We start from the raw sequence: 14,134 nt of genomic DNA on the forward strand, positions 1-14,134 counted from the left end.
ATGTTAAGAGCAGACATGCATATTAACTCGAGAAATATATAGACACGTAACTTTGCAACACAGGATTTGTTTTTTTTTTTTGGTGAGTTCCCTTTGAAGCCTCATGTGCAAAGTGCTGCTCAGTCTTAATATGTCACATCTGCAGGTTGAACCAATTAAATGAAAACAGCTGCACCCACGCTGTCCCTGCATCTTTGTTTCTTGTTATTATTGCCTCATCGATGATCAAATTCCTTCACCGAATTGACTGAGACATATCCTGTGGGGACTTATTTTTAGTTGTCAGCAACGCGCATGCGCAAAATCAAGGTGGGGCCAAAAAAAAAAAAACTTGAATGTGACGGGGAAAAGGAGTAGCGCAGAGCGAACTTGACTCAAATTAAGTTTAATCCTTTTTAATTACTCACCGCGATTTTACTGAGTAATACTTATCGCCGTGGCGGGAGTTTTTATTTCTCCCTCTAAACGGAAGGACGACACAAAAAAGGCGATACATCTGTGGAAGTTTACTTTGTTTTGCTGTCTTTTTTCATTTATAGGTCTGTTTTGTAAATAGTCTTGACTGGAGACGCATCAACGCCGCTGTCTATTGTTTTTTAGTCGAGTTTCGTTTGGTGCCGTTCAAGTTTTCTGATCACCTGAGACAGTTTTCACTTCTTCCTCATCAGGACTGGATGTGTTTTGCGCTTCAGCATCGACTGTCGGTTATTTATTGCGTGAATGGCAAACTGTGCTCTCCTGTAGAAGGAAAAACAAACGTGCGGAATCACCTGTAAGCGCTTCAAATCGGCTGCTTTTACCTGCAAACAGGTAAGATTTCAAGTTTGAGACAGAGCTGCCTTTAAATTTTAAAATGTGCTGTTTATTTTAAAGTAGATGCAATGACTGACAGCTCTGGCGGAGATAAATGTTAGGATGTCGAACGGGCATGGATAGTTTATTCAAACATCACAGTGAAAAAGTCTTTTTTAAGTAAGTTGATTATAGACGTGGCCCTACTAACATCCTCCTCCTTCAAACTTCTACCACTTCCTCTGACTTCCTGGGGTGAAGAAGAAGCTGCAGCGCACAGCTGTCCACATTGCTGTGTTATAACATGTTGGGTGACTAGTAATAATCTGCTTTCTCGAGCTGGAGAGCAGCATTCATTCCCACTGTCACGGACTTTGGGATCTTTGACAGCTTTTTGAAGTTTTGTTAACGCTGGGCGCACTCTCACGTGCACGTGCATGCTACAAGTTGCAGAGCGGCGCTGTTAAATGTTCGTCGGGTAGGCTGCACCCGTCAGAAAATGGCAAAAAGCGATTAATGCACGTCAGAAAACAACATTTCCGCTATCAGAGATCTAGCTGAGCGGAGCATCTCTCGGGTGTGTTTTCTGGGTGATGCCCTTTTCGCTGAAACGGGACTTCCCTCCTTTTCGGACAAAGTGTGAAGTGTGCGCTGGTGCAGCAACGTATCTCCTGACCAGCAAAGATTCTTCTTTTAGAGTACGATAAACTGTAAAGAAAGATTAAGCTGTTGAGACAGGATGGAGAGAAGTTCGTAAAACCGCAGCAAAGCTTTGCTGCTGCACTATAATGTGTCACGCCTGGCTGCATGAGCAGCAGCAGCCTTGCACTGCACTTCACTCTGCGCTGTGCACACAGCACCCATAAGACAGCCTGCATGTGATCGCGCCACAGCGAGGAAAGGTCCATTCGCTGTTCAGGCACGGCAGTTTCGACTTATATGGTGTTTTTGATGCCGTGTTTCCTTGGTGAAGTCAACATGACCAAACGTTCTCCAGCGTGAAGAGGTTTGGTACGTCATGCGAACTTTGGATGGCAATAAAATGCAAAGTTCACTAGAATGGCTGGCGGGCCAAAATGTAGGGGATTGCCCCTGATTAACAATCGCTTATCCTTCTTCCTGCTACGCTGAAAACAACCTTGTTTCTCAGTTTAGCTTTTGTGTTTGTTTATGATAAATTGGATACTATTTCAAGTACACACCTAGTTTTTAAACCCCCCCTCAAGCGTCACAGGAAAAACTCTGAGCTATTAAAAGTGATACAGTGATGGTCTGTGTTTCGGGTCCAACCACTGGACTCGCACTTCCTCTCTCAGATCCTACAGACGTTTGTTTCAGTCAGCTGTGCAAAAGCACCACAGTCCAGCTGCTGCCCCTAAAGGCAGAGGTGACTTCCTTCTCAGGAACATCTGCTGGCTGTTGTTATAGACCCCCACCAGCCTTCTCTTTGCGCTCATTACTGTTCACTGGATGTGTCTGTCTGTGTGCCAGCCAGGTGGCAGCTCAGTGGATGTTGACAAAAGTCAAGTGTTTATTTCTCTCTCTGCTGCCTGCTGCTGTTACAGTGTTGCTAACAGGACAGTAGTATCAAAGCAACTGAAGAGCATCATGAGGCTGGAGTGCTGGCCCTCTGCTGCACTTAGAGAAACGATAGGAGCCTTTAGTAAAAGAATCAATCAGATGATTTACTGAGATGAACCACTAGGTTAATGTTAACAACACATTTTTACGATCCTGCAAAATCTTAAGAATTAAACGCTGTATGATGTATCATTATGGCATCAACAGGCTTTAATGCTTTAAATAATTTGAATTTGAGCGGTGCTTTTCTACACTTTACATACAAGCCACGTTCATGTGTTTTTAATACTTTTTCCTGCATCGCATTTTCTATTATTACAGGGGGTTCAGGATCCATCCCATTTATACACAAAGACCCACTCTACCTGAGCCACAGTCTCATTTTATGATCTCATGGTCTTCGATGTGTGACTAAAAGAAGAGGGAGTCATTTCTGATAGCTCTGGGGAATAAACAATTAGCTAATCCAGCCTCCCACCGTGCACAATCGACATTTTCACCTCGGTTATTGTCTGTGAGTAAATGAGGGCGTGGCAGATTTTAGGTCAAAGAAGATGTTTTTACATTCTTGTCCTGTCTTGCTCTGTGCAGTCAGGCTGCCGCTGATTAGTTCAGTAAAGACTGCAACTGACTTGCACAAGAAGGCACAAGAGACAAGTGTTGATCAGTGGTTTGATTTGGACAACAGGATTGTTTTAAACTGCAAGAACATGCGATATTATACCATGTAAGAGCTGTATGAGCTTATTTTGCAGTTATACAGTCCAACACTATTTATTAGTCACTCTTTATGATTAAACTAATCGACTGTGGCTTCCTTTTACTTTTAGGAATGAATGTTGTCCATCGCCTCCCTTCATTCAACTCATATCTGTGTATGTGCACAATTATGAGATTTATGTCTACAATTAATGTAGAGCAGTAAACACAAAACGGAACAGTGAGCAAAATTTAAAGATCAAGTCACATCGCTGCCCTTAAAACTGCTCAGTGGATGCATTGATGATGATGTTGGATCTAATGAGACTGGGGTCAGCAGAAATTTGACTCACTCACAATGAGATCCTTTGCTGCTTCCTGAAAAAAAGCAAGCTGTGGCTCCATGCAGAGCTTGGTGGAAATGGCAGTGGGAGTCTGTGGCAGAATGAGCTCTGTCCCGTTCACTCAGCTGCTGGTGGCCTGCTGCTGGGAAGCATTCAGCGTCCCAGAAGAGATTAATATGAAAAAAGGGGGAAAAAGCTGCTGACCCCGTTGATACATTCTTCTTTTGACGAGACTCTTTACAAAGGGTTTCCCTCACACATATTCTGTTGCAGTCCACAACTTCTGGTGGCTTTCAGAGCATCGTCAGCATAATGTCCTGCTTCGAGGTAAAACTCAGATGATTGTACTTTTGATGTGTTTCAGTCACAAAATAACCTTGTGGATCTGGAAATGCTGATTTGGAAACCACCATTTAAATCTGTAGTGAAAAAAAAAAACTACTTTTAACAGCGCCCAAATATTCAGTGTTTAGGAATAACTGATACATATGAAGACGATGCATTTCAATTTTGGGGGGAAAATACTTTGAGGCTTAGCGATAACCTTCCAGCTACTTTCATCTCTTGTATGGTGTCTATCTGCCTTTAATCTTGTCTTCAACACCTAAAATGCAGTACAGTCAGCCTGGGATCAGGTGATCATCCTGGCCAGTCAATCCTTTAGATAATCTGGTTTTATATTTAGGATTGTTACCTTGCTTGATGATGAAAAGTGGAAAAAAATTGAATTAGCAGGTCCAATATTGGATTTAAAATCAAATGTGCTGAAGCACAGAGCCAAAATATGAAAATCCTGTAACTGTCCACATACTCTTGGTTTGGACTGTGTGACATCAAGTATTTGATACATTGTCATAAAAGTTTATTCCAACAGTCGCAGCCTACAGTACACCAACATTGTCGACTTTGGCGAACACCCGACGTTCCCTGTATTACATCAGCGGCTTTTCATTTTGGGGTCGTAGTGAAATAGATCCTAAATTGAATGGGGTACAGCTGTATGGACAGATGGTCTACCACCAGACTTTTCTGAAAAAATAGTCAACTTTATTAATCTAGGTAAGCTTATCCTTTAGTTAGAGAGGTCATGATAGTTATGATATGCACAATATTAATGTATTATTCCCTTCTGCAGGTAGGGATTGGCTTTGAATGTATTCACAAAAAAACCTATTTAATATTAAACAACAGCTCTGACTTTTACTAACATAAGTAAAAATGTCCCAGTGGCCACAATAGGAGTTAAGTGGCCTCAATGTGCAGACAGTCACTTTATAAAAAACCATGTGACTATAAAATTGTGATTTTTTTACAGCTTAACTGAAAATAAAATGCAGAGAAAGTACATTTCATAATAACTGAATCATAGTGAACAGAGTGCTTGCAACTCCCTCACTTTTGGGATCTCCATACTGAACATCCTGACACAACAAACACACAACTTTACATTCTCTCTCTCTTTTTCTTTGTTAAAATTGGACTAGGTTACATTGTTTCATTTATAATCGGCAGCTAACACACGCTGTCTTTTGGACTCTCTGTGATGTCTCTTGGCCAGTGTTGGTGGTCTAAATTTGGGAAATGCCCGATGTTCACACTTTGTCCTAAGATGAGATAACGTTTCCTTTATTTATCCTACAGATGGGGATTTCCTTTGTTATCACAGTTAAAATGTAATAATAGTAATGTAAAATAGGTATATATTTAGATTAAAAGATACTGAAAACTTATTATAGAATAAGACAAAATATTTTCAAAATAAACGATGCAGAAACAATAGCTTACTAAATGTAGTTTTAGGTGGTAAAAAGCTTGTTTTCTTTTAATAATAAAGCAGGGACTTTGAGGTTTGTTCTTATTTGGCATGAGATTTGTTTGGGGAGCATAGGATCATGCAACATAAGGTAAAAGCATGGGTCATTACCAGATTGCTCGAGTTGGGTTAAAATTGTGTCGTTGCTACAGTTTTGATTTTATTTAATAATTAATAATTTAATAATGATGAATAAACCACATGAAGCTGTGGGTGATGGTACTGTCGTTGGTTTATGTGGCGCTTTTGTCATTAACAGGTTGATGAATTTGCTTACCAGAAGGTTGCGCTCATGGGAAATTGATGAAATGCCCAAAGAGTATAGAAGTCATCTCGAAGCCCCTGTGAATGCACACACAAATTTTCACAGCAACACTTGTAATAGTTAGTTCAAGCATTCAAGTCAAGATCTGTGATGTGCTGACCCACAGACCTAAAGTGAGATCTTTATAGCCACACCAACAGCACGGCTAAAAATATCACATGTTTTTCTGACTTCTCTCTTATTTTTCCATATGAACAGACAGAATTTTTTTCTCACCACAGTTTTGCATTTTGGTGTGTGTCAATAATTTGTTTGTCTTTAAAGTCTTTGTAAAGATAAAAAAGAAACACACACACACACACACCACAGCTGCACACAAACACATCTACACAAGAATAACTGGCCCACAGCAGCTCGGTTATCTTTGCCTTTCTTTGACTGTCTGCACATAGTAGAGCTGGGTTGGGGTGAGCAGAGTGGGGCTGTTCTTAAGGGTGTGGGAAATGTGTCCAGATAGTTTTGTCCCTTGATACAGGAGACAGCTGCACCACTCCATAAGGGACCACATCCATCACATCCCCATGGTGCGGTGTGATGACAGTCTCGTGATAGTTTTTAGACACACGCTTGTGTGAGAAATGGCGGGCTATTTATTTAAACAGAAAAACACACCAGATGGAAGAAGCGTTATAAGAGAAGAGGATCTTTTTCATTTATCGCGTTTCTAAGCAACCCACCCTAAAGTTGGTGTGTACAGAATTTGGGATGTCGTACAGGAAGTTGACTGCACTGCAGTGGACATGTCAAAGGATGTGACCTCATGTAAAGTGACAGTTTATCAGAGCCAGGATTTTCCCTGAGCTCTGACCATTTGAGCCCTGCCACCTCTTCCTGGGAACTGATAGAGCAAGAGAGGAAGTAGGGTTTGGGGGGAAAGAGAGAGGGAGGATGTGGAGCATGACTTAATCTGTAGGTCATCATTTAACTATGATGTCTTTGCTCTGATTGGTTGTGTGTTTATGTGTGTGTGTATCATGGAAACACAGGCCCCGGGGTTACTCAGGCCTAAGGTTAGTGTCACAGTGGCTGTTTTATTGACATAAAGTAATGCTGGGCTGGATGAGTCCCTGGGGCCTGGTCAGATCTCACCACAAGTTTGCATTCCAGGGTTGGAAGAGAGCTATCTTGATTCCTACAAGGCCCAGTCATTGAGTTTAAGATGGAGAACCAGTGTGTGCCTTATTGTAGGTCAGACCGAGCTAGGTTTTCACATGAAATACAAAGTAGGGAGTAGGTTGCATTTTGGTCTCTTTATCTCTTACTTTAGCATGTCAGAGTGCATTTCTTACTTTGTATGAAATATTCTACAGTGAAAGAGCTTCTTTATGTTGGCACTGTTTTCCTCCGTCATGGAAACATTATGCACTAGTTGTGAAAGTGTGTTTAAAAAAAGAAAACCTGTTAGTTCTGCTTTCTGTCTGAGCGAGTTATTTTTACCGACACTGTGTGATCTGACGTTACTCCAGTGTGCTGTGATAATGGCTCATCTGCTTGCTTCGAATTACCATGTGCCCCCGTACAGCGAAACCACAAATTCATTATCTTCCTGAGAATTTGCTTGCGGTCGGGTCAGTATCAGTAAACAGGGGGACATCCTAGTTACTCTTCTGCTCGCTTTCACAGGTACTGCGTGCGCGTGTGTGTGTTTACCAGCTCTAATGGTAGGAGCTAGCAAACCTCACCTGTGAGAGGATCGAACCGCCTCACCATGACAGAGGTCCAGGTAAGGTCCAGGTGGTGTGTGACAAAAATTGCAAGCACAAATGAAAAAATACGGATTTTTACTGAAACAGTGACCGTCCCTCGCTTTTATAGAACCCATGGCCGCAGGGCACAGAGTGTGTGGCCAGGTATAACTTCAAAGGCACAACAGAGCAGGACCTGCCCTTTAACAAAGGAGACGTGTTGACTATCATTGTTGTCACAAAGGTAACATTTCTTTTTTGTTGTCTGCGTTTCTATGAAGACACAGCTCTGTGTTTGATGCCATGCGGCGCCGCTCAGTAAACTTTTTGCATTTCAGGATCCAAACTGGTACAAGGCTAAAAATTCTGCAGGCCGCGAGGGAACGATCCCAGCCAACTATGTCCAGAAAAGAGAAGGTGTGAAAAGTGGGGGAAAGCTGAGTCTAATGCCGTAAGTATATAGATTCTCATGAGCATCGGTTGTCTGTATCTCTTGCCGCAGCACCATCTTTGTGCGGCGTTTTTAGCAGTGTTTAAAATAGCTTGACTTTGCCCTCTTCCATGGCTGTGTGGTTGCAGAAGGCTGATGGCCTATTTGTCGTGGCAATTGCACAGTAGTTGTGTGAATGGAGACCACAGTTTGGTCGGGCTGTGTTGTAATTGCAGTGCACGTCTGTCTGCTTCCACCTCAGGTTTGCATGAACTCTGCACAGTTTCCTGTTGTTTCTTTTCTATTTCAGACTGAAGTAATCTAAAAAATCTCCCCACTTGTCCCCGTCATGGGTTTGCTGCTGCAGGCATGTGCATATGAATGAATGCCAGCTTTATTTAGAGCGCACTTGCTGATAAACTTTAATGCAAATCGAACTGTACCAGAAACCAAATAAGATAATAATTTTCCTTTAGCATAAGGTGCCTAGGATTGAGCTTAACTCATCAGTTGCTATCTATAAATGTATGCTTTCAGACATGTGATATCTCATTCATAGTTGCTTTAAAAAAATGCCTTCTCTTGGAAATGGAAATGAGTAAAAGAAAACCAACTCTCACATAATGTGCAGTTCTCAGTAAATATTACCAGTAATGAATATGAGCTTACACTGATAAAAGGGGATCTTGACCTCAAAAAGTTCTGTATTACGAGCTAAGATGAGAACCCGTAATACAGAACTGAAAGGAAAACTTTATAACGATACTTTCCTTTCAGCTCGGAGGGAAACTGCTTCTGTGTCTGTAAAGAAAAGCTTTCCAACAAGCTTTATTGTGTGATATTTAAATGTAACTTTCGTATGGAGCCAAGTGCAAATGCATACGCTGTACATTCCAAAAACCACATTTAAATATGTGACAGCCTCTGTTGTATAACTGGTTGCAGTGGATATGCAAATCACCCTAATCTATATATCTGGATGATGAAGGCAGTAGTTGTTTAATTTGCATTAAAGCCCCATTTAAGGTTTGTGATAACACTGTGAGGTTGATTAAACGCGGAAAGATGAAAATTTTTCAAAGACTAAAGCAATAATCAGCCACAAATATCCCTTTATTTTGTGTTAGGAAGGCCGATTTAGCTTTTCCTGTCTTTGCACGTGTTGTCTGATTAACAGCTCTAAGCATTATTTCTAATAGTGAGGAACGTGGGAAAATGGACAAATAGGTACAGTAGCTATAAAAAAAATTACTTTCAGCTTGAGTTGTTGAAAAAAAAATCCGCTTCAGCACTCTTAGAATGAATATTTTTGTTTTGACCTTCATCTAGCAAATGCATACATGCGTACACAGACCACAGAACACTCAGCCAGTACCAGGAAGCTACAAACCTATAAGCAAAACACACCTGTCAGCATGAGAGAAAGAAACTTTGATATTAAGGCCCTGCTAGTGTAACTTCCCTTTGATGAACCAGCCAAATTTTAAGGCAGTTTTTAGCGTGTAAGAACGTGCTGCGAGAACCAGTTAGTTTACTGAATGTGGTTATTTATAATCCCGACTCTTAATATAGCGGCTACACTGAAAACCACAATACCCAAATACATTTTTTTTTAAAAAATAATAAATGTAATCTGTTCAGCAGACACTGGTGCCGTGGCTTTAAATGGAAAATAGAGCGTATGAACAGTAACAGAAAGTGAAACATCAAGGTTACAGTTGTTTTCTCCCAAATGCACAAAATATATATATTTACTTACAATATATATGTTTGTAAAAAGAAGGAACGTGACAGTGTAACAACTAAAAAAAAGTCAAGCGTAAAATGAAATGCACAATCAAACCATCTAAGGCTTTAAAAGACCCAGTTTAAGAATGACTGGATCCAAGTGGGTAAAATAGGAGGAAGACATTTAACTAATAATGTTTGTTAATGATTGATGCAGACAGTAGAATGGATGCAGGCACAGTCTATATGTTGTTATTGGATATGTCACGTGTACATACAGCTGATGTGAATTTGGAGTTGCTGGGCTGATCTGTTGGTTTTGTCGGTGTACTGATTTCTGGCTACCTCTTCCACCAGATGGTTTCATGGCAAGATAACTCGGGATCAGGCGGAGCGGTTGCTTAACCCCCCTGAGACAGGCCTGTTCTTGGTGCGGGAAAGCACTAACTTCCCTGGCGACTACACTCTGTGTGTGAGCTGCGACGGTAAGGTGGAGCACTATCGCATCATCTACCTCAACGGCAAGCTCACCATCGATGAAGAGGCCTATTTTGAAAACCTCATGCAGCTTGTAGAGGTAAGGCGCAAATTGGGCTTTGATTTCTAAATAAAACAAAGTGTTTCTGATATTTTCTAGGAGGCTATATTGAGCATCAGTCTACTGTAAGCATGTTTTAGCCTCCCCATGTTACTGTGCTAGTTCAGAGAGTCTGTGCAGTTCCTGGAACATATAATGAACAGGAAGTATCAAAGAGGAAGTGAACAGTATGCTGAGGTTCAGAGTTCTAACCTCAAACAGATACTAGGTCTTTACTCTCAAAATGACTGCTTTTCCTGTGTGAAATGCTTATTTTGAACAGCAACATACTATTTATTCTGCACAGTAAAGTAGATTTGTGTGTGTAAGTTCTGGCCAACTGAAGCTTTTCAGTCAACCATTGCATGTGGTTTTGACCGTATTTGACCAGGCAGCCCTCTGTTGGTCACAGGTATAGACTATTCAATGAGTTTTACTCGTGTTTTTTTACAGAAGTTCACGAAGGTTTGAACTTCAAGCTTCAGTTTCTTTTAAAATACAGCTACAGCACCCACAAGCAATATAAGAAGGACAAAGATAAGTAGCGAAACCCACAGCTGTACTCATTAGGTGCTCTAAACCAATCCTCTAAAAGATGATGCAGAGTGAAAGTTGCTATTCAAATTGGTTTGAGCTTTTTTCTGCAAATAAATGAAGGGGGAATTTTCTTTCCAAAATACTAAAACTGCTTTGAAGCTCTGAATGTGGTTCTGATAGTTTCTGTCATGGTAAAAGTTCCTTTGCTCTTATGAGGCCATGTGCACTGTATTTTATCTCTTATTCTATGTAGCACTACACCAAAGATGCTGATGGCCTCTGCACCAAACTAATCAAGCCAAAGCTGGAGGAAGGGACGGTGGCTGCGCAGGATGAATTTTCCAGGAGTAAGCTTGCCGGTTCTTTGTAACTTGTACAGCAGGGACATTGTGGATTTTTATTATTATTTTCATTTTTCTTTTATTTATTGTTCTTGATGATCAAAAGCTTGTTTGCGTCTCAGCTGAATTCTGTTTCTACTTTCAATGATGAACAGGTGGCTGGTCGTTGAGCAGAAAAGACCTCAAGCTGCAGCAGGTTATTGGAAAAGGAGAATTTGGAGGTAAGTAGATTAGGGTTCATGTTTACTTAAGATGAGCTTAAACTCCATGGTGAGTTTAAGCCCAGTCTTAATTTCTTGCATGAAACAGAAATCAGAGCAACATAAAGATGTGACGCATCATATGCTGCATTTGGGTGTAAAGGATTTTGCCTAAAAAGACATTTAAGCCCCAAATATTAAATATTCCTCATCGCAGAACCACCAAATTTCATTTCATTACTGTGAAAACCATAAGATTGTGCCATGAGGTTCATATATGGACTGTTCTTCTCCTTGTAATCGACATAAAAGTTAGAAAACTGTTCAAATTTAATTGCTGTGAACATGTCATTTGCCGCATTGCCGTCTTACTGTTGGTTTGGGGTCGTATAAAGGCGGCTTCACTGATCAGTTCATTGCTTGTGATTATTCAGATGTGATGGTGGGAGACTACAGAGGGACCAAAGTAGCTGTGAAGTGCATCAAAAACGACGCCACAGCGCAGGCCTTTATTGCAGAGGCTTCTGTCATGACGTAAGGAAATTAAACATTTGTTCTGGCGCGTTTTAGAAACATAAATGGACACGTACTGACGGCTCTGCTTGTCCCCTTCATCAGGCAACTACGGCACGATAACCTGGTACAGCTGCTTGGAGTGATTGTGGAAGAGAACGGAAGTCTTTTTATAGTTACTGAGTATATGGCAAAGGTAAGTGGCTGAGTGGCTGATAATCTCCCGACGTGGTGAATACTCTGTATAAAACATATAACATGCTTTTGTTGTTGTTGTTAGGGCTGTTTGGTTGACTATTTACGTTCCAGAGGCCGGACAGTACTTGGTGGAGAAGCTCTCCTACATTTTGCATTGTGAGTATTTCTGCAGCGAACCACAATTTCGGCAGTTATTCTGTTGTATTTTATGCTATATTAGTATTAGCAGAGCGGTGTTGCAATAGCTAGTGATCAGAGAGGGAGGAAATTCAGCTCTAAAGAGGGGTATATTTTGCAGCACAAAGAGCAGATTATATCTCATGAGTCTATAGATAAGAGGTTAAAGTTGTGGTTGATGTTTATTCGAATTTAAATCTTTATCAGGTATTCTTTAAAGGACCACTTAGCCCATATATTTAAAGACAACACGATTAGCAGATAAAAGGGTTATTTTATTATCTTAAAAGGCCCTTTTATCTTCCCACTGAATGGTAGAAATCAGTTATAGTAGTTTCATTTATTTAATTTTTTAAATTTTTTTTATTTTCGTGCCATGACAAAAAGTTGATTCAACACGCCTGAGCCCGGCGTTTGTTACTTTTTCTTTTACTTTCACAGAGACGTCTGTGAAGCCATGGCGTATCTGGAGACCAATAACTTTGTTCACCGAGACTTAGCCGCACGAAACGTTCTCGTGTCAGAGGACAACATGGCTAAAGTCAGTGATTTTGGCTTGACCAAGGAGGCCTCTTCCACTCAGGATACCGCTAAGCTCCCCGTGAAGTGGACGGCACCTGAAGCACTGAGAGAAAAGGTGCGCTGCTTTAGAGCTGTTCTGAGCCGTGTGCTTTGCCGTGCATAGTTTGTGTATCCAAAGCACAGTGAAATAAACTCTTAATATCCTTTTTTTTCTATTTGTCATTAGAAATTTTCCACCAAATCAGATGTTTGGAGCTACGGTATTTTGCTGTGGGAGATTTACTCTTTTGGCCGAGTTCCTTATCCGAGAATTGTAAGTATCAGTTTGTTTTTGTGCATAAAAAATATGCTGGAATAACAGCTTTGGATTAAGAAAACAATGAATTTTTAAAATTCAAAATCAATAATGATAGTACTTTATGATCGCTCTTGAACATCCATATATGTGTTGTGAGTATAGCCTTAGGTTTAAAGGACCAAAATGTTCAACAAACAAATCTGTTTTTTCCCGTAGCCATTAAAGGATGTAGTGCCTCGAGTGGAGAAAGGCTACAAAATGGACTGTCCTGACGGCTGTCCTGAAGTCGTGTATAACATCATGAAACAGTGCTGGAACCTGGATCCCGCCGCCCGACCAAGTTTTCAGATGTTGAAAGAGTGGCTTCAGCATATCACCCAAGGGATGGGAAAAAGACAATGAGGGATCTGACAAAACAGACACAACATAGATCCTCTTTTTTCATTTTGACCACTGAGACCATAACTGTGGAATTTAAAAAAGAAAAAAGCTCACAAGGACTGTACAATTTGGCAAAATTCACAACAAATACTGTTTTCATTGTGCTTTTTTAGCAAACATCAGGTTGTTCAGACTGCAGTGACTTTCTTAGTTGAGTGGCGCCATCAGGTTTGTCTCGTCTCGTCTTCTTGCATTTTGTTATCCAGAGTGAATGATTAACTGTCATCAACAAGTCTGTCCTTAGAACACAGTGCTGCCTCAGAACCAGTGCCTTGACGTGCTTCCACGTCTTTTTTTGTCCTTTACATCAATATCCTTAACGTAATGGTAGTGTCCTTTTAATTTCACGAACCTGTAAAAAGTAACTTAATTTGACTCAGCCGACTGAATCTGTTTAAAACTGAAAGATGCTTCAATAGTAGAATTGCAATTTTGATACGTCGTTGTCTTTTTGGGGGGATTTTTCTCCTAATGATATCAGGTACACCATTTTTGCATGAATGTTGGATTTTTTTTGCTTAAAGGACAAAATTTCAAAGAAAGAATAATAATTATCCAACTTTATCTTTTTTCTCTTGTATGATATTAAATGTTTTATGACTACGTTTTCATCCTCCCGTGAGTCGAAAAGGAAAAGGTTTTTCATCTGACATCCTAAAATGTTGTATCAGACAATTTTTTGGGATTTGAGCAAACTATCAGGATTTTGTGAGAAAGAGAAACAGAGAATGTTAATACTTGTACTGTACTGTCGTTTTCAACAATAAAAAAACAAACAAACCAAAAAAACTTTTTGAAAATATTTTCTGAATAATTTTTTTTTAACATTCTTTTGAAATTATATTAAAAGTTTAACAGTTTTTAAATTGTAAATTGCTATTTTCTATTTCACTGGATGTATTTGAAGACTTTTTGAAGATACTCATTATCTAT

At 40.2% G+C, this 14,134-nt stretch overlaps 1 protein-coding gene across 1 annotated transcript; it reads left to right on the top strand.

Moving 5' to 3' along the window:
• The first annotated feature begins 358 nt into the window (after positions 1–358).
• On the top strand, positions 359–14,001 carry LOC120729963 (tyrosine-protein kinase CSK-like). Its single transcript, XM_040025997.1, has 13 exons — positions 359–810; positions 7,178–7,277; positions 7,370–7,483; positions 7,578–7,690; positions 9,755–9,974; positions 10,765–10,858; positions 11,008–11,073; positions 11,487–11,586; positions 11,671–11,761; positions 11,846–11,919; positions 12,382–12,577; positions 12,689–12,775; positions 12,977–14,001. The coding sequence occupies exons 2-13, from the start codon at positions 7,263–7,265 to the stop codon at positions 13,160–13,162; spliced, it is 1,356 nt and encodes a 451-aa protein (XP_039881931.1). The 5' UTR covers positions 359–810; positions 7,178–7,262; the 3' UTR covers positions 13,163–14,001.
• The last annotated feature ends 133 nt before the right edge of the window (positions 14,002–14,134 follow it).

This window comes from Simochromis diagramma, unplaced genomic scaffold, assembly GCF_900408965.1.
Source record: "Simochromis diagramma unplaced genomic scaffold, fSimDia1.1 OVJJ01000293.1, whole genome shotgun sequence".
Classification (NCBI taxonomy): Eukaryota; Metazoa; Chordata; class Actinopteri; order Cichliformes; family Cichlidae; genus Simochromis; species Simochromis diagramma.

Excerpts from the sequence above, each read along its gene's own strand:
- LOC120729963 (XM_040025997.1), top strand. Across the intron at positions 7,691-9,754 it reads GGAAAGCTGAGTCTAATGCC|ATGGTTTCATGGCAAGATAA; the intron begins GTAAGTATATAG and ends CTCTTCCACCAG. Across the intron at positions 12,578-12,688 it reads CTGAAGCACTGAGAGAAAAG|AAATTTTCCACCAAATCAGA; the intron begins GTGCGCTGCTTT and ends ATTTGTCATTAG.